The sequence below is a fragment of the Dendrobates tinctorius genome, unplaced genomic scaffold (genome assembly GCF_039654945.1).
Source record: "Dendrobates tinctorius isolate UK_male_01 unplaced genomic scaffold, ASM3965494v1 ptg000189l, whole genome shotgun sequence".
NCBI lineage: Eukaryota > Metazoa > Chordata > Amphibia > Anura > Dendrobatidae > Dendrobates > Dendrobates tinctorius.
This window is the reverse complement of record NW_027361856.1, coordinates 4,617,152-4,637,322: the sequence shown is the minus strand read 5'-3', so window position 1 is coordinate 4,637,322 and position 20,171 is coordinate 4,617,152. Positions and strand designations below refer to the sequence as shown.

General features: G+C 52.2%; 2 protein-coding genes across 3 annotated transcripts in view; one reads left to right on the top strand and one right to left on the bottom strand.

The window, feature by feature from the left end:
* The first annotated feature begins 391 nt into the window (after positions 1 to 391).
* Positions 392 to 12,177, top strand: IGSF8 (immunoglobulin superfamily member 8). The gene is made up of 6 exons (XM_073552291.1): positions 392 to 531; positions 7,774 to 8,148; positions 9,429 to 9,884; positions 10,117 to 10,539; positions 11,010 to 11,420; positions 11,643 to 12,177. The coding sequence occupies exons 1-6, from the start codon at positions 489 to 491 to the stop codon at positions 11,762 to 11,764; spliced, it is 1,830 nt and encodes a 609-aa protein (XP_073408392.1). The 5' UTR covers positions 392 to 488; the 3' UTR covers positions 11,765 to 12,177.
* Positions 12,178 to 13,776: 1,599 nt separating this feature from the next.
* KCNJ9 (potassium inwardly rectifying channel subfamily J member 9) overlaps positions 13,777 to 20,171 on the bottom strand; it is a 37,987-nt gene continuing 31,592 nt past the window's right edge. For both annotated transcript variants that reach the window (XM_073552292.1, XM_073552293.1), the window contains exon 3: positions 13,777 to 16,840. In XM_073552292.1, coding sequence (XP_073408393.1) covers positions 16,521 to 16,840 — 320 coding nt within the window. In that variant the 3' untranslated portion in view covers positions 13,777 to 16,520. The remainder of the gene's footprint in view (positions 16,841 to 20,171) is intronic.

Below are 20,171 nucleotides of genomic sequence, written 5' to 3'. Positions count from 1 at the left end.
CACAGACACGGGGAGGGGGAGCGGTATATACAGGTGTACACAGACATGGGGAGGGGGAGCGGTATATACAGGTGTACAAAGACACGGTGAGGGGGAGCGGTATATACAGGTGTACACAGACATGGGGAGGGGAAGCGGTATATACAGGTGTACACAGACACGGGGAGGGGGAGCGGTATATACAGGTGTACACAGACACGGGGAGGGGGAAGCGGTATATACAGGTGTACAAAGACACGGGGAGGGGGAGCGGTATATACAGGTGTACACAGACATGGGGAGGGGGAGCGGTATATGCTGGGGTTCACAAACACGGGGAAGCGAATCTACATACTCCAGTCAGCACGTAGCAGAATTCAGCTATAACGTCATAAATCACAGGTGTGGTGGGAGGAGCTTTGTAGCGACATTTGTCACCGTGTGGGGAAGGAGCCAGATGCTGGGTGGGGCTTCCTCTTCTTCATTTTCGCCCGTTGCTTGCGAGCATAATGTTGGTGGTGACAGCGCCGTTTCTTCTTCTGTGCACAGCGGGTGAGTGCCGATCCCGGATGTGGTAATGTGTGTGTGTGTGCTGTACCCCCACTCCTCAGTATGTGTGTGCTGTACCCCCACCCCTCAGTATGTGTGCTGTGCCCCCACTCCTCAGTGTGTGTGTGCTGTACCCCCACCCCTCAGTGTGTGTGCTGTACCCCCACCCCTCAGTATGTGTGCTGTGCCCCCACTCCTCAGTGTGTGTGTGCTGTACCCCCACCCCTCAGTATGTGTGCTGTGCCCCCACCCCTCAGTGTGTGTGTGCTGTACCCCCACCCCTCAGTGTGTGTGCTGTACCCCCACCACTCAGTATGTGTGCTGTACCCCCACTCCTCAGTGTGTGTGTGTGTGTGCTGTACCCCCACTCCTCAGTATGTGTGTGCTGTACCCCCACTCCTCAGTGTGTGTGTGCGCTGTACCCCCACTCCTCAGTATGTGTGTGCTGTACCCCCACCCCTCAGTATGTGTGCTGTGCCCCCACTCCTCAGTGTGTGTGTGCTGTACCCCCACCCCTCAGTGTGTGTGCTGTACCCCCACCCCTCAGTATGTGTGCTGTGCCCCCACTCCTCAGTGTGTGTGTGCTGTACCCCCACCCCTCAGTATGTGTGCTGTGCCCCCACCCCTCAGTGTGTGTGTGCTGTACCCCCACCCCTCAGTGTGTGTGCTGTACCCCCACCACTCAGTATGTGTGCTGTACCCCCACTCCTCAGTGTGTGTGTGTGTGTGCTGTACCCCCACTCCTCAGTATGTGTGTGCTGTACCCCCACTCCTCAGTGTGTGTGTGTGCTGTACCCCCACCACTCAGTATGTGTGCTGTGCCCCCACTCCTCAGTGTGTGTGTGCTGTACCCCCACTCCTCAGTGTGTGTGTGTGTGCTGTACCCCCACTCCTCAGTATGTGTGTGCTGTACCCCCACCCCTCAGTATGTGTGCTGTGCCCCCACTCCTCAGTGTGTGTGTGCTGTACCCCCACTCCTCAGTGTGTGTGTGTGTGTGCTGTACCCCCACTCCTCAGTATGTGTGTGCTGTACCCCCACTCCTCAGTATGTGTGTGCTGTACCCCCACTCCTCAGTGTGTGTGTGCTGTACCCCCACTCCTCAGTGTGTGTGTGTGCTGTACCCCCACTCCTCAGTATGTGTGTGCTGTACCCCCACCACTCAGTATGTGTGTGCTGTACCCCCACCCCTCAGTGTGTGTGTGCTGTACCCCCACCCCTCAGTGTGTGTGTGCTGTACCCCCACTCCTCAGTATGTGTGTGCTGTACCCCCACCCCTCAGTATGTGTGTGCTGTACCCCCACCCCTCAGTGTGTGTGTGCTGTACCCCCACCCCTCAGTGTGTGTGTGCTGTACCCCCACCCCTCAGTGTGTGTGTGCTGTACCCCCACTCCTCAGTGTGTGTGTGCTGTACCCCCACTCCTCAGTGTGTGTGTGCTGTACCCCCACCCCTCAGTATGTGTGTGCTGTACCCCCACTCCTCAGTGTGTGTGTGTGTGCTGTACCCCCACTCCTCAGTATGTGTGTGCTGTATCCCCACTCCTCAGTATGTGTGTGCTGTATCCCCACTCCTCAGTATGTGTGTGCTGTACCCCCACTCCTCAGTATGTGTGTGCTGTACCCCCACCCCTCAGTGTGTGTGTGCTGTACCCCCACCCCTCAGTGTGTGTGTGCTGTACCCCCACCCCTCAGTGTGTGTGTGCTGTACCCCCACTCCTCACTGTGTGTGTGTGCTGTACCCCCACCCCTCAGTGTGTGTGTGCTGTACCCCCACCCCTCAGTATGTGTGCTGTACCCCCACTCCTCAGTATGTGTGTGCTGTACCCCCACTCCTCAGTATGTGTGTGCTGTACCCCCACTCCTCAGTATGTGTGTGCTGTACCCCCACCCCTCAGTATGTGTGTGCTGTACCCCCACCCCTCAGTATGTGTGTGCTGTACCCCCACTCCTCAGTATGTGTGTGCTGTACCCCCACTCCTCTGTGTGTGCTGTACCCCCACTCCTCAGTGTGTGTGTGCTGTACCCCCACTCCTCAGTGTGTGCTGTACCCCCACTCCTCAGTGTGTGTGCTGTACCCCCACTCCTCAGTGTGTGTGCTGTACCCCCACTCCTCAGTGTGTGTGCTGTACCCCCACTCCTCAGTGTGTGTGCTGTACCCCCACTCCTCAGTGTGTGTGCTATACCACTTCTCTGTGTGCGTGTTGTACCCCCACTCAGTGTGTGTGTTTTGCACCCCCACTGCTCCGTGTGTGTGTTGTACCCTACTCCTCAGTGCTTGTGTTTTCTAACCCCCCTCCTTCTTAGTGTGTGTTTTGTAACCCCACTCCTCAGTGTGCCCTTTTAGCCCTATTCCTCAGTGTGTTCACTGTACCACCACTCCTCAGTGTCTGTGCTGTTCCCCCACTCCTCTGTGTGTGTTGTACCTCCTGTTGTGAATTCTCTCTCTGGCATCCCTCTGGTGATTACTGAAGGTAGTGGAGCTGGTCAGATTGACAGAGGGGTTGCGCGTTCTCTTTCTGGGCTCCCTCTGGTGGTTACTGGAGGTAGTGGAGCTTGTTATGAATGGGTCACCGAGGAGGAAAAAGCCTAAACATGCTAAACCCAGAAAAACCAGAGAGGTTGGTAACTATGCAGATTTCAGATCCCTGGTCCTATTACACAACTAGCAGCAGCCATGGAGCGTGCCTATGATGAACCTAGATGCCTCGTCACGGCTGGAGTACTAAATAAGCCTAAAGCAAGAAAAGGGAAAACTAACTGCCCCAGAGCAGACCCCAAAGGAATAGACAGCCCTCACACATGTATTGACGGTGAAACAAGATGAAAACACAAACACAGGTAGGAAAATAGGCTGAGCAAATGATGGGGCCCAAACTAACTCAGTGCGTGTGTGTGTGTAGCTGTACCCCCACTCCTCAGTGAGTGTGCTGTTTCCCCATTCCTCAGCTTGTGTGCTATACCACCACTTCTCTGTGTGCGTGTTGTACCCCCACTCAGTGTGTGTGTGTGTTTTGCACCCCCACTGCTCTGTCTGTGTGTTGTACCCTGCTCCTCAGTGCATGTGTTTTCTAACCCCCCCTCCTTCTTAGTGTGTGTTTTGTAACCCCACTTCTCAGTGTGCCTTGTACCGCTAGTCCTCAGTGTGTTCACTGTACCACCACTCCTCAGTGTCTGTGCTGTACCCCAGTCCTCAGTGTGTGTGTGTTGTAACCCCACTCCTCAGTGTGTTGGTCCCCCAACTCCTCTGTGTGTGTTGTACCTTCACTCTGTGTATGTTTTACCCCCGCTCCTCCGTGTGTATGTTGTAACTCCACTCGTTAGTGTGTTGTACCACCACTCGTCAGTGTGTGTATGTTGTACCCCCCACTCCTAAGTGTGTGTGTTATAAACCCACTTCACAGTGTGCGTTGTACTCCCACTGCTCCGTTTGTGTGTTGTACCCCTACTCCTCAGTGTGTGTGTTGTACACCCACTCTTCGAGTGTGTGTGTGTTGTCTCCCAATCCTCATTGTGTCCGTCTTGTGCCCCACTCATCAGTGCGAGTGTGGTACTCCCACTCAATGTCTGTGTCTCTCGACCACTCCTCAGTGTGTGTGTTGTACCCCCCACTTCTCAATGTGTGTGCTGTACCACCACTCCTCTGTGTGATTTCTGTAAACCCACTCCTCAGCCTGTGTGCTGTATCCTCAGTGTGTGCGTGTGTTGTACTACCACTCGTCAGTGTGTGTTTTACCCCCTTTCCTTAAGGCGTGTATACTAGCTGTACGCCCACTCCTCAGTGTGTGTGTGCTGTACCCCACACTCCTCTGTGTGTGTGCATGTTGTACCCCCTCTGTGTGTGTGCATGTTGTACCCCACTCCTCAGTGAGTGCTGTACCCCCACTCCTCAGTGAGTGCTGTACCCCCACTCCTCAGTGTGTGTTGTACCCCCACTCCTCAGTGTGTGTTGTACTCCCACTCCTCAGTGTGTGTTGTACCCCCACTCCTCAGTGTGTGTGTTGTACCCCCACTCCTCAGTGTGTGTGTTGTACCCCCACTCCTCAGTGTGTGTGTTGTACCCCCACTCCTCAGTGTGTGTGTTGTACCCCCCACTCCTCAGTGTGTGTGTTGTACCCCCCACTCCTCAGTGTGTGTGTTGTACCCCCCACTCCTCAGTGTGTGTGTGTTGTACCCCCCACTCCTCAGTGTGTGTGTGTTGTACCCCCCACTCCTCAGTGTGTGTGTGTTGTACCCCCCACTCCTCAGTGTGTGTGTGTGTTGTACCCCCCACTCCTCAGTGTGTGTTTGTGTTGTACCCCCACTCCTCAGTGTGTGTGTGTGTTGTACCCCCACTCCTCAGTGTGTGTGTGTGTTGTACCCCCCACTCCTCAGTGTGTGTGTGTGTGTGTGTGTGTTGTACCCCCCACTCCTCAGTGTGTGTTGTACCCCCCACTCCTCAGTGTGTGTGTGTGTGTGTTGTACCCCCCACTCCTCAGTGTGTGTGTGTGTGTGTGTGTGTGTGTGTTGTACCCCCCACTCCTCAGTGTGTGTGTGTTGTACCCCCCACTCCTCAGTGTGTGTGTGTTGTACCCCCCACTCCTCAGTGTGTGTGTGTTGTACCCCCCACTCCTCAGTGTGTGTGTGTGTTGTACCCCCCACTCCTCAGTGTGTGTGTGTGTTGTACCCCCCACTCCTCAGTGTGTGTGTGTGTTGTACCCCCCACTCCTCAGTGTGTGTGTGTGTGTTGTACCCCCCACTCCTCAGTGTGTGTGTGTGTGTTGTACCCCCCACTCCTCAGTGTGTGTGTGTGTTGTACCCCCCCACTCGTCAAGTGTGTGTGTGTGTGTTGTACCATCACTCCTCTGTGTGTGTGCTGTACCCCCACTCCTCTGTGTGTGTGCTTGTTGTACCCCACTCCTCTTTGTGTTGTACCCCCACTCCTCAATGTCTGCTGTACCACTCCTCAGTGTGTGTGTGTGTGTGTGCGTGCTGTACCCCCACTCCTCAGTATGTGTGTGTGTGTTGTATCCCCACTCAGTGTGTGTTGAACCCCCACTCCTCAGTGTGTGTGCTGTATCCACACTCCTCAGTGTGTGTTGTACCCCCACTTCTCAGTGTGTGTTGAACCCCCACTCCTCAGTGTGTGTGCTGTATCCACACTCCTCAGTGTGTGTTGTACCCCCACTTCTCAGTGTGTGTTGAACCCCCACTCCTCAGTGTGTGTGCTGTATCCACACTCCTCAGTGTGTGTGTTGTATCGCCACTCCTCAGTGTGTTGTTCCTCCACTCCTCGGTGTGTGTGCTGTACCCCCACTCCTCAGTATGTGTGCGTGTTGTACCCCCACTCTTCAGTGTGCGTGTTGTACCCCTACTCCTCAGTGTGCGTTGTACCCCCACTCCTCAGTGTGCCTTGTACCGCCACTCCTCGGTGTGCATGTTGTACCCCCACTCTTCAGTGTGTGTTGTATCCCCACTCCTCAGTGTGTGTGCTGTATCCCCAATCCTCATTGTGTTGTACCCCCACTCCTCAGTGTGTGTTGTACCCCCACTCCTCAGTGTGTTGTACCCCCACTCCTCAGTGTGTTGTACCCCCACTCCTCAGTGTGTTATGCCCCCACTCTTCAGTGTGTTGTACCCCACTCCTCAGTGTGTTGTACCCCCACTCCTCAGTGTGTTGTACCCCCACTCCTCAGTGTGTTGTACCCCCACTCCTCAGTGTGTTATGCCCCCACTCTTCAGTGTGTGTTGTACCCCCACTCTTCAGTGTGTGTTGTATCCCCACTCCTCAGTGTGTGTGCTGTATCCCCAATCCTCATTGTGTGTTGTACCCCCACTCCTCAGTGTGTGTTGTACCCCCACTCCTCAGTGTGTTGTACCCCCACTCCTCAGTGTGTTATGCCCCCACTCTTCAGTGTGTGTTGTACCACCACTCTTCAGTGTGTTGTACCCCCACTCCTCAGTTTGTGTTGTACCTCCACTCCTCAGTGTGTCTGTGTTGTACCCCCACTTCTCAGTGTCTGTGTTGTACCCCCACTTCTCTGTGTGTGTGTTGTACCCCCACTCAGTAAGCCTGTGTTGTATCCCCACTCCTCAGTGTGTGTGCGTGTTGTGCCTCCACTCCTCAGTTTGTGTGCTGTACCCCCGCTCCTCAGTGTTTGTGCTGTATGTCCACTCCTCAAGTGTGTGTTGTACCCCCATTCCTCAAGTGTGTGTTGTACCCCCACTTCTCAGTGTGTCTGTGTTGTACCCCCACTTCTCAGTGTGTCTGTGTTGTACCCCCACTTCTCAGTGTGTCTGTGTTGTACCCCCACTCCTCAGTGTGTGTGCTGTAACCCCGCTCCTCAGTGTGTGTGCTGTACGCCCACTCCTCAAGTGTGCTGTTCCCCCACTCCTCAGTATGTGTGTGTTGTACCCCCACTCCTCAGTGTGTCTTTGTTGTACCCTCACTTCTCAGTGTGTCTTTGTTGTACCCCCACTTCTCAGTGTGTCTGTGTTGTACCCCCACTTCTCAGTGTGTCTGTGTTGTACCCCCACTTCTCAGTGTGTCTGTGTTGTGCCCCCACTCCTCAGAGTGTCTGTGTTGTGCCCCCCTCCTCAGTGTGTCTGTGTTGTACCCCCACTCCTCAGTGTGTCTGTGTTGTGCCCCCACTCCTCAGTGTGTATGCGTGCTGTGCTCCCACTCCTCAGTGTGTATGCGTGCTGTGCTCCCACTCCTCAGTGTGTGTGTTGTACCCCCACTCCTCAGTGTGAGTGTTGTACCCCCACTCCTGAGTGTTGTACTCCCACTTCTAGTTGTGTATTGTTTTGCCTCTCCTCATTATCTCATGTTGTTTTTCCTCCTTCTTGTTATCTCATGATCAATCTCATTATCTTATGTTGTTATCCTCCTTGTTATATCATGTTGTACCCAGCTCCTCAGTGTCTGCTGTACCCCTGTTCTTGTTATCTCTTGTTCCATCTCATTATCATATGTTGATCAACCTCCTCTTTTTTTATGTCTTGTTACTCCTCCTCTTCCTCATTATCTTATGTTCCGCGTCTTTGGTATCTCATGTTGTTCCTCCTCAACTCGTGATGTTCCTCTACTTCCCTGTCATCTCGTTTTGTTCCTCCTCCTCTTCTCGTGTTGTTCCTCTTCCTCCTCTTCGTCATCTCCTGTTGTTTCTCCTCCTTTTGGCTCCTATACACTCCACCTGCTTATTCCAACTTTTTGTTCTTTCAGTGATTCTGTCATCATGCTGATGGTCTCCTTTCATCTTGTATTCTAGGCCTGAGTGTTGCCCGGGACGTGAAGCTCCCAAGTGGGCCCCTGTACCGTGTAGAGGGGACATCGATTTCCATTCCCTGTAATGTCAGTGGGTATGAGGGTCCGACTGTCCAGAACTTTGAGTGGTTTGTTTACCGGCCCGGGGCTCCTGATAACTCCATTGCTATCGCCAGCACTAAGGACCCTGACTTCTCGTACGCTGTGTTCTCTCCTCGGGTTAGCAGTGGCGATATTTCCATCCATCGTGTGAGTGGAGATAGCGTCGAACTCCGAATCCAGCGCCTGCGCAGTGAAGATGCCGGCGTCTACGAGTGCTACACCCCCACCACAGATGCCCGCTACCTTGGGAGCTACAGCGACAAGATCACCATGAATGGTGCTTCCACTTAGTCACATGACAGTGTGGGGTGTTGACTAACACAGACTACAGGGGGAAATAATTTCCAAAATTTGAGGGAGGTGTGTGAATAGGACCCTGTGCTGTAGTGGGATTCTGACCAGTAAAAGAAGAGTGTACATGGCAATTGCAAGGTGTGGGTATATTGGGGGTGTCCCAGGCAGTAGCGCCGGGGAAAAGAAGTTAGAAGGAGTGTACTGGGGTGTTCCAGGCCATTGCGAGGGAGTATAGGAGGGGTCTCAGACAGTAGCGAGGGAGGGGGAAAGTGTGGTAAGGGTTTCGGGAAGTAGCCAAGGAGAGGGAAGGAGGGTGGTAGGGATCTCGGGAAGTAGTGAGGAAGAGTAGGGGGGTCCCAGGCAGAAGCGAGGGAGAGTAGTGGGGTTTCGGGCAGGAGCGTATGGGTGGGTGTCCCGGGCAAGAGCGAGGGAGCGTAGGGGAGGTGGTGTCCCGGGCAAGAACGAGGGAGAGTAGGGGGGTGGGGGTGTGTTACGGGCAAGAGAGAGGGAGTGTGGGGGGGGTGTCCCGGGCAAGAGCGTGGGGAGGTGTGTGTCCCAGGCAAGAGCGTGGGAGCGTAGGGGGGGTGAGTGTCTCAGGCAAAATACTGGGGGCATAGGGGGGGGTATGTGCCAGGCAAGAGTGAAAGAGCATAGGAGGGGGTCGTGTTCCGTGCAAGAGCGAGGGAGTGTAGGGGGGGTGTTTGTGTCACGGGCAAGAACAAGGGAATATAGGGGGTGTGTGTGGGAGCGTGGGGAGATGTGTGTCCCAGGCAAGAGCGTGGGAGCGTAGGGGGGAGTGTCCCAGGAAAAATACCAGAGGTGTAGGGGGGTATGTGTGTACCGGTGCAAGAGTGAGGGAGCTTAGGAGGGGGGTGTATCGGGCAATAGCAAGGGAGCGTAGGTGGGGTCCCATGCAGGAGCTAGAGAGGGTGAAGGATTGTAGGAGGGATGTCACAGTAGCGAGGTGGAGTGGTGAGAAGCATAGGCGGAGTCTCGGGATGAAATTAGGGAGGGGTCTCAGGCAATAGCGAGGAAGGGGGAAGGAGTGTAAGAGGGGTGCCAAGCAGTAGCTAAGAGGGGGAAGGAGCATAGAAGGTGTCTGAGCAATAGCGAGGGAGGGGGTAGGAACGGTCCCAGGCAGTTGCGATGGAGTATAGGAAGGGTCTTAGGCAGTAGTGCGGGGTGTATTGCTGGATAGGTCCTTGGATGTAGCGGGCTGTATTCTCCAGCAGAGGCCTGATCTTCTGCCTCTTCTTCTCGCAGTTATCCCGGACACCCTGCATGTTTCCTCGGTGGGCTCCAGTAGAGGACGCCTGTCTTCCCCTCCACCTCTGCAGCTTCACTTGGTGGAGGGCCGTGAGCTGCACCTCTCATGCTCCGCGCTGTCTGCCTCTCCTCTCCACACCCACCTCTCAGTGACATTTGGGGTGAGTGCACCTGGATCTCCAGTGGGACGGGAGACCCTGCAGGACATTATCTCTGTGCGATGGGACCTCAGCGTGGAGCCGGCCTTGTACATAGAGCGCTACATGAATGAGGAGATCCGGGTGGAGAAGCTTGATAACTCCACTTTCAAGATGGTAATTGCCCGCTTGCGACCACAGGATGCCACCACCTACCACTGTACTGCAGCACAGTGGATTCAAGACCCTGATGGCAGATGGCGGAAGATCACTGAGAAGAGAGCTGTGCTGGCCCAGGTGTCCGTGCAGACTATAGGTAGGAGAGGCATGAGAATTAGCCGTGGCACTCTCCTAAGCATCTGCCACTCTGCATCAGAAACCCTAGCCTGTCAGCTTGGGTAATGATTAGCTCCCAAAGTCATGACAACCCTGCAACTCAAAGAAGTGTAATCTCAAAGCTTACTTGCTAGTTTTTGCCACTACAGGAGATCTCATCACTGTCTGCTAGTGGTCTCATCATTGTCTCATGTGTCTCTCCCTTTCTTTAGACTCTTTGCTGACGGTCTCGTCCTCTCCTCTGGAGCTCCGCCTGCAGTCTGGGGACATGGCGGAAATGATCTGCAGTGTGTCCATGCTGCTGCATCCTACTCCAGATGTGCTATTCTCTGTGGAATGGTGGCTAATGACAGCGCCAGATTCACCTGGACAGCGGGTTTCATCCATGACATCGGACGGAGCGGTGCAGCTGGGAGAGCAGTACACTGGGGAAGACGTGGGAGTGAGACACATCTCTCTAGAGAAAATCTCCTCCTTCCCCGGATCCTACCGCCTGAGGATTTACTCCACCCAGCCCAGCGATATTGGATCCTACAGCTGCCGAGTCACCGCCATTGTGTCCTACCCAGGGGCGAGACAAGAGGAGGTGTCCAAGAAGACGTCACCGAGCCTTAGACTGCTAATGAAACCACAAGGTAAAGCAGTGTGATGTACCCAACACACCCACCATATGAGACCTCCATAGTGTGACCACCCCCCTCATAAGGTGAAAACTCTACTGTAGTGATATCACCCCTTTCTTACAGTAAAGGCTCTGTAGCATGATCATCTTTCATTCCAACCTCTTAAGTTAGAGAAGCCGCGGCCTGACCCTCCTCTTTGCGCAGGGAAGCCGTGGCCTGACTCTCCTTTTAGGGCAGAGAAGCCACAGCCTGACTCTCCTCTGTAGGCAGTTAAGCTGCTGCCTGTCCCTCCTTTTTGGGCAAAGAAGCCGCCTCCTAACACTCCTCTTTGAGCACAGAAGCCGCCGCCTGACGCTCCTCTTTGGGCAGAGAAGCTGCCGCCTGACTCTCCTCTTTGGGCAGTGAAGCTGCCGCCTGACGCTCCTCTTTGGGCAGGGAAGCTGCCGCCTGACGCTCCTCTTTCTTTGCTTCTCTTTCTGTAGATATTGCTGTGAGCGCCTTTGTTTTTCTGGACTCTGCCCCCATATATCGTGGTGACACGGCTGTTCTGCTTTGCAACATCACGGTGGATTCCCCTCCACAATCTCTTCGTTCTGCTGTCAGTTGGTGGGTGGAGCTTGCAAGGGAGGAACCACATGACCGATCAAGTCGGCTCCTGGCGTCGATGAGCCGGCAGGGTGTGTCAGAAGCAGGGTCCCGCGTCTCTGGTGGAGAGCTGAGCACAGATAAGGTGGAAGCAGAGCGTTATCGTCTGCGTCTGTACAACATCCAGCCTGAGGACGAGGGATCCTATCACTGCACGGTCACCACCTGGATTCAGTACCCCGACCACAGCTGGCACAATGCGGCCTCCACTAAGTCTAACTCCATCAGACTCTACCCATATGCTCGAGGTATTTATATGTCAGGGTAGGAGGTGATGGTGGGGAATGGCGGGGTGTGGGAAGTGATGGGGGAAACGCAGGGTATGGGAGGTGATGGAGGGAATGAAACGCGGGGTATGGGAGGAGATGGGGGAATGGCGTTGTCTTTGTCCGCTTTGTGCTTGCTTTGCCTCTTGCTGGAGCAATGACCTTGAGGCTCCACCCACTTTTATGACATCTGTTTTCTTTCAGCTCGCGACCTCCTCCTGATCCCGATGATTGGCGGTTTTGCCAGCGCTCTGGTCGTGGGCATCACCATCTTGTCAACAGTCACCTGCTGCTACATTCGCCATCTGCGTAGCCGGAAACGGTGAGGGCAGAATTGGTGCACATGACGAGTGGTTGGAGTCTTCTCACCTGTGTTTTTACATGAGGCACAATACGCAGGGTGGTGCTGATGGGGCGGACGCCATGTTTTAGTCTTGTGATTGTTGACTTTCTCATTAGCACTTAGATAAATGTGATTCTACAGGACAAGCGGTGACTGGCAGTGGCCACATGACAGTCCATAGCTGCCCTGCACTGATGTTGGGGTCCTCAGGAAGCCCTACCTGAACTCAGCCAAATGTGGGCAATGCATTTCCATAATCCTCTCTGCTCCCGCTGCATGTGCTTAGTGGCGGCTAGGGAGCCTTGAGGGGCACTACTCCAGTGTCTACTATGAATTTAATCCTGGGCCCCCGGCCTCTTAATGTGACAAATAGCCAATAAAATGTGAATCATCACAGCCTCCTGTAACATAGTGGGAGGAGTCAAGGTAAGCGATGGGATTTGAGGAATGAAAATATGGTGGGAGGAGTGCCAGACTCCTGGTGCCTTGCTCTGGCTGCTGCTGCGCCGCCTCTTCTCTGGCCGTGCTCTCCACCGTTCTTCCCTCCTATGGTATCTGACTCTGTACTGTATAGGTCATATCCTCTCTTCAACCCCCACCTCCAAGTCTCCTCCAATCTGTACTTGCTTTTCATTTATACAATTACTTTTACCTCTCAGCTAAGTTACCCTGCCCTGTTCCCTCCAGTGATGCCAGCCCGGGTCCTTTCTTTCTATTCTCCGGTGATCCCGCCCTGGGTCCTTTTTCTCTGCCTTGCGGTGACCCTTGCCCCTCATCCTCTCTCTGGCCTCCAGTGACCCCCGCCACCGTGTCTTCTCTGCCTTCCAGTCACTCTCGCCACTGTGGCTTCTCTGCCCTCCAGTCTCCCCCGCCACCGTGTCTTCTCTGCCCTCCAGTCACCTCCGCCACCGTGTCTTCTCTGCCCTCCAGTCACCTCCGCCACCGTGTCTTCTCTGCCCTCCAGTCACCCCCGCCAACGTGTCTTCTCTGCCTCCAGTCACCCCGCCAACGTGTCGCTCTCGCTCTGCATCCTCTAGCAACCTCCGCCCCGCATACTCTGTCTGCCCTCTAGTGACACCCGCCCTGGGTACTCTCTCTGCCCTCTAGTGACCCCCCACCTGCTTACTCTCTCTGTCTGCCCTCTAGTGACCCCTGAAGTACGTCTTCTCTCCAGCCACCAGGACCATCCTCAGTGGCGCCCCTCCCCTGTATCTTTTCTCCACATAATGGTCACCACCACCCAGTGTCCCCCTGTTTCCTGACCAATGCGACCTCCCCACCAGTATCTCCCTCATAGTAGTTACTATGTGATGTTAATAGTATAATATACTGGTATTGTCATATGTAGGGTGCTCACCCTCTGACCCTCCATACAACATACTCTTACAGTTCAAGGTTGACTGTAGTTATTGCAAGTGTGAGCAGCATTCCTGTCCTCTAGAGCAGCCCTCTTCTCAGGTCTCCATGTTTGACAGCACTATGATGGTGATACCGGTCTATACCGGTGTAATATACTGGACCTGTGCTGTCTCATGGGTTTGGTCTGCCAAGGTTTATTACAGGTGGGACCCCAGATCTGATGTCTTCCATGAGATGTTTGTGGCTATGCCACTCTTCTATGCTGAGATGGACACTACTTCTCCAGACCTGCAGAATCACTGCGGAGATGAGCAAATAAGCCTCAGCGGGAACGACAGACGTGGGATTACTGGAGCAGAATTTCACTATGTGTCCAGATATTAAGAGGGCATATAAGGGTATGCTGGGGATTTGATGTATTTGTCCCTTTCGGGTGTATGGTGGAACAGTCGGGTGTCTCTGGTCCGGGTGAATACTTGTGCGCCGTGCGATCTTCTTGGTTCTTTTCGGTTAGGGCTGAGAGCTGCAAATGCTTAGGTTCCTCTGGCGTTAACATCTCCTCATTTACATATACCAGTCCATACTGGTGAAGCTAGTGTCATCCAGTGAGAGCGGCCAAATAATGGACACTCAGGCGGGCGTCAGCGTTTTTATTGTACAGCAGCAGGCACAGAATTTTGATACTGCACAGGCCAGAACCAGATCTAACCCCGCTGCTCTGGAGTGATGTTGTGATTGGTTCACATGTTGATTACTCTGGGTGTGACTGCTGTAGATGGGGTTAATGTGCTGGACACGTATGGATGGCGATTATGTAATTCTGTATGTGCATGGAGCAAGCCAGAAAGGAGGCTCATGGGAAACATGGCATCTCTATAGGGCATAGTATGAGATTGTGGGCTCAGTAAGAATCAGCCCATATACAATGGGAGAGAAATGGAGTAGTTGTGATGATAGAGGACTGTGATGCTACTTGAGAGGCACAGCATCAACAACAGTGTTGCATGGCGAAAGGCGCAGCATGCAGGAAAACTACATCGCTGGGCAAGATACGCACCGTTCATGAGGATGAAGTCATTGGGTGAAAGGCGCATCGTGCATGAGCACGACATAGCCGGGGGTGAGAGGCGAAGCGTGCATGTGGACAACATAGCCGGGCGAGAGGTGCAGCGTGCATGAGGATGACAGCCGGATGAGATGTGCAGCATGCATGAGGATGACAGCCGGATGAGATGTGCAGCGTGCATGAGGATGACATAGCCGGGTGAGAAATGCAGCGTGCATGAGGATGACAAAGCCGGTGGCAAGAGGTACACCTTCATGAGGACAACATAGCTGAAGGTGAGATGCGCCATATGCATGAGGACGACAGCCGGGTGAGAAGCGCAGCGTTCATGAGGACCGACATAGCCAGAGGCGCTGCGTTCATGAGGACGACATAGCCAGGGGCGAGAGGTGCAGCATTCATGAGGATGACATAGCCAAAGGCGTGATGCACAGTATGCATGAGGACAACGTAGCCAGGTGAGAAGCGCAGCGTTCATGAGGACCGACATAGCCAGAGGTGATACGCACAGCGTTCATGAGGACAACATAGCCGAAGACGAGATGCGCAGTATGCATTAGGACGACATAGCTGGGTGAGAAGCGCAGCATTCATGAGGACTGACGTAGTCAGAGGCGAGAGGAGCAGCGTTCATGAGGACGACAGAGCCGGAGGCGAGAGGCATACCGTTCATTAGGACGACATAGCCGGGGGTAAGAAGCGCAGCGTTCATAAGGACGACATAGCTGGGTGCGAGAGGCGCAGCGTACATGAGGACGACATAGCCGGGGACGAGAGACGCAGCGTGCATGAGGACAACATAGGTGGGGCGAGATGCGCAGTATGAATTAGGACGAGAGGCACAGCATGCATGAGAACGACATAGCTGAGGGCGAGAGACACAGCGTGCATGAGGACGACATAGGTGGGCCAAGATGCGCAGTATGCATTAGGACGACATAACCGGGTGAGAAGTGCAGCGTTCATGAGGACTGACGTAGCCAGAGGCGAGAGGCTCAGCGTTCATGAGGATGACATAGCCGGGGCGAGAGGCGCAGCATTCATGAGGACGACACAGCCGGGGGTAAGAAGCGCAGCGTTCATAAGGACGACATAGCTGGGTGCGAGAGGCGCAGCATGCATGAGGATGACATAGCCGCTGAGAAGTGCAACGTGCATGAGGACGACAGCCGGGGGCGAAAGGCGCAGCGTGCATGAGGATGACATAGCTGGGGCGAGAGTCGCAGCATTCATGAAGACGACATAGCCAAGGGTGAGAGTTGCAGTGTTCATGAGGACGACATAGCCGGGGGGTAAGAAGCGCAGCGTTCATGATGACTACGTAGCCGGGGCGAGATGCGCAGTGTGCATGAGGATGACATAGCGGGGGGGCGAGAGCTGCAGTGTGCATGAGGACGACATCGCCGGGTGAGAAGCGCAGCATTCATGAGGACATCATAGCCGGGGATGAAAGGCGCAGTGTACATGATGATGACATAGCCGAGGATAGAGGCGCTGCGCGCATTAGGATGACATAGCTGGGTGAGAACTGCAGCATGCATGAGGACGACATAGCTGAGTGAGAAGTGCAGTGTGCATGAGGACAACATAGCCGGTGGCAAGAGATACAGCGTGTGTGAGGACGACATAGCTGTGGGTAAGAGGCGCAGCGTGCATGAGAACGACATCACCGGGCAAAAGGCGCACCATGCATGAGGATGACATAGCCAGGTGAGAAGTGCAGCGTGCATGAGGACGACATCGCCGGGGGCGAGAGGCGCAGCGCACATGAGGAAGACATAGCCGGGCGAGAAGCGCAGCATGCATGAGGACAAAATAGCCGGGGCGAGAAGCGCAGCATGCATGAGGACGACATAGCCGGGGCTAGAGCCGCAGCGTGCATGAGGACGACATAGCCCGGGGTGAGAGGTGCAGTGTGCATTTGGACGACATAGCCAGGCGAGAAGCGCAGCGTGCATGAGAACGATATAGCCAGGGGACGAGAGGCACAGCGTGCATGAGGACGCAATTGCTGAGCAAGTTGCTCAGTAAGTACACGGACGGCGTCGCCGGCCGAGAGGAATAGTAGGCCAACAGCATCACCGGGCAAAAGGATCAGTAGGCAAGCGGACGGATAGATGAATGGATTCGCCAGGAGAAAAGCGCAATGGTTTGAGAATTGTGAATTTGTGAGAATGGAGATGAAGGGCAGAGAGAGAGGATGTGGGGCGGGGGTTGCTGGAGGGCGGAGAGAGTTATCTGAAAACTGCTTGGTTCTTAGAGGTTTAGCAATTTGTGAAACAGCAGGTTAGTGTATGTAGGTAGGACTGCACTTTCACTCCAGCAGGACCTGCTCACTTTCAGGACTGCTCACGCTGCCATTTCTCTGCTTATCCATGCCATCTTTTTCTGTGCCCTCTTCCACCTTCTCATCCAGTTGGCTGGGAATGGACCAGTAGAGATGGGCGTCCATTCTAGCAGCGTTCTCAGCTAGCTCCCGTGCGCTGCAGGAAGGAGTAGATACTTCAAAAGTCTGGTGAAATGTGTTGTAGTCCACCTCATAAAATCCATCCTCCAGACTGAGCACAGACATAAAGCGATGGCCCCATAGCACTTCATCTACCAGGTAAGAGCTTCGTGCCTGGCATGTCATTCCTGCAAAAAGAGAAGCATTTAAAGCACTATCCATTTACAATCAACAGCTCCTCGCCGTGCCAACCCAGACGGGCGAGAGTCCAACAATAAGGAAACCCAGCTGAGGGAGAGGCCAACAATACGGAACCCAGACGGGGGAGAGGCCAACAGTACGGAAACCCAGACAGGCAAGAGGCCAACACTGCGGCAACACATCCACAACCAAAACTCACCTATACAGTATTGTGCAAACATATTAGGCAGGTGTGGGAAAAATGTTACAAAGTAAGGATACTTTAAAAAACTAATAAGAAAATGGAAAGAGTATTAAGAAAAGATAAAAGGAAGACCTATCAGTAACTTGTACACAGGTTAATAAGGATCTCAGCAAATCCTTCTGTTTCTTCATGTGATTCCAGACAAACTAGATGATGTGAGATCAGAGCTCTGCAGAACGGTATCATCACTGTCAGGACTCCTTTTTAGAAACGAATGAACCTTTCAAGTTTCGGTGAACGTCCCGATGTTCGCCGAACATACCCGAACCCCATTGAATTCAATAGGAGAAAAAAACAAACACATAGACAAGGGGCTAAAATTAGGGGCAGACACCAGGAAAAGTGTCCTCAATTGACCCAGAGTACAACTAGTATAATTGCGCAGCATGGATGCATGGAACAAGGCTTGGACCAGCATTTCTAGCTTGAGCATTGATCAGTAACGGGGATTAGTGATAGGTGTAGGCCTGGTGCTCTGAGAGCTCTGCCAAATTCAGGCAACCCACATGAAGGTAACCCAACTAGGAGTCCAAACATTTCCAAAAATTAGGGGCAGACAGGAAAAGTGGCATCAATTGACCCACAGTAGAAATGTGATAATGGCACCACAGCAGTCAACCATGGACCATGCATGAAGTGTCAGAATCTGGGCCAGCATTTACAACTGTGAATTGAAGTTTCAATTGAGATGAGGTGGGTGAGGATTTGGTGTAGTCCTGCTGTGCTGGAGCCCTGTTACCTTATGCAACAGCTCAAACTGTTTTTTTGCCCAGCCATTCTTAGGTGGCACAAATAGCTTGGTAGACCACTAATGTTGGAAAAATGTAAGGATAGTAACACAGGTAGTTAACTGAAAGGCCTGCTGGTCTGGGATCTCTACTGCTACATCCAACACACATGAAGGAGACCCAACTTGGAGTCCAAACGTTTCCAAAAATTAGTGGCAGACACCACTAAAGTTGCATCAATTTCCCCACAGCAGAAATAGTATAATGGGGTTCTGACACCTCTTACACTACAGGCAACCCACCAGATGGAGACCCAACTTGGGAGACTCCACATTTCAAAAAATTATTGTCACACACCATTAACGTGGCATGAATTTCTCCAGAATATAAATAGTATAATGATCCTCTGACACACCTTCCACTACAGGAAAAGATAGACACCCAACATTTCCAAAAATTATTTGTAAGATCAGAAGCAGAAGCCACAGACTGCAATAACGCAAGATCAATGCATGATACTAAAGATGACACCATCACCTAGTGTGCCTATTCTGCGACTGGAGTGCAAAAGACATTGGAGAGACATGACTTCTTCATCTTGATCAAAGCTAGGCGTTGTGACGCCCCCATAGAGGAAGCATTTGCGAAACGGTGCTGTCAGGGTGAGAACACGCTGCATTTGGGACCTGCATCTTCAGCACTTTATAGGTATTTTCTTACATTTTTTGAGCATGTTTCCATCTGTCTGACCTAATACCCTTAGCTATTTGCACATCAGCTATTTTGCACAATTTTTCCATGCCCTTTTATTGGCGTTCTGTTTACATATTGCCTTATTATGGTATTTACATATATGCACTTTGCACTTTATTTATAAAGCACTTATTTATTTAAATAGGTATTTACCTTGTATTTTGTGAATACATAACTTATGGGCATGCTTTTCTTTTTATCATTTATTGTTTGATATATTGGGTATTTAATCAGGCTCTATATCTCATGTTGTTTATATTGTGCACTTTGCACTTAATTTATTGCATATCATATTTTATTTATCATCTTGAGTTACTCTATTTTTGTATTCAAATAATTTCTTTCATCTTTGACGTAATACCCTAAGTGCATATACATTTTTGGTACTTACCATTTGTCCCTCTCGCTGTGTTCTTCTTTTGTTGGTTCTAGAAGCTTGAATATTTCCATAATTTTTATTCATTTTTTATTATTATCAATAAAGATTATTTTTTTTAATCGTATTCATTCTTTTGCATTTCATCATCCTTTTCTCCAGTTTCACAATGGAGGTTGTGTATATTGATGTGGTATATAATAACACAGACTAGGCGTGGAAGTAAGATGCCTATATTTTTGGGATCTACATCATGAAAGCTATCCACAGTGGCGCTTTCCGGCTTATGCACGCCTCAGGAACTGAGAAAAGGGTTCCTGCCTTCCCCTAGCCAGCAGATAGTTCTCGTTTGGCATCAATAGAAAGCTCATGTCATAATAAGAAAAATGGCAGTCCTGCCATCACCGAACGAGCATCGCAGTCAGAGTTATGATTTTCATAAGGTTTTAGTTACTTCTGAAAAGGGGAGTGCATTCCACAGCTCAGCCCTCCCCGTGATGTCATCCAGGAGGAAGACCCTTAGTTTTGGGCAAAAGGTGTACAGCTCAGAGGCCCAGATAAAGGAGGGGGGGGGTCATATGCCCGGGGTGCCAGCTAGGAGATGGCTGTGCTGATGAACCATTGTCCCTTGGGGAAGGCACCCCTCCCACATGGCATGCCATTGACTGAGATATGTAAGTTCCTTCTTTTAATCCATGTTATTTTGTAATTGCATGTATATATTGTAATTGTCTCGTTTGTAACATCTTTTTATATTTTTGTAAACACTGCCTATCTTTTCTGGAGTAAAACTATAAAAAATGACTAGCATTGTTTTCCTTGCTCTAAACGTATCGCCACGTCCTCTGGGCTAAATTCACACCACTGTTGGGTTGGCTCCTGACCCCATATTGATTTTAATATCAGAACTAGGATCTGGTAGCAGCAAAGTGTGTTTTGGGGTATCTGGGAGATTCTGGCAGGGACGGAAAAGAGGTTTTATTTGTGTATTACCTGCCTGAGACTGGGGACATATTGCCATCCCTGTTGAGTGCCCAATAGCCAGTACACGACCAGGCAGCCCTTCTGGCGTCTTATACTAGGTGTAGTTCCCTGACTGACCTGAGAGTAAGGGGGGCATCAGAGAACTGCAATTTCCTAAGCCAGATCTGGAAAAGTGGGATTGTAAAATAGGATCCCTGACAAGGGTTAATAAAGGTTTGTTAACCAGATTGCTG

What these genes read in the sequence shown, in the direction of transcription:
- IGSF8 (XM_073552291.1), top strand. Translation starts at nt 489, where the DNA reads ATGTTGGTGGTGACAGCGCCGTTTCTTCTTCTGTGCACAGCGG. An exon ending in GGTGTCCGTGCAGACTATAG is followed by an intron (nt 9,885 to 10,116) that starts GTAGGAGAGGCA and finishes CCCTTTCTTTAG; the next exon opens with ACTCTTTGCTGACGGTCTCG. An exon ending in ACTCTACCCATATGCTCGAG is followed by an intron (nt 11,421 to 11,642) that starts GTATTTATATGT and finishes GTTTTCTTTCAG; the next exon opens with CTCGCGACCTCCTCCTGATC.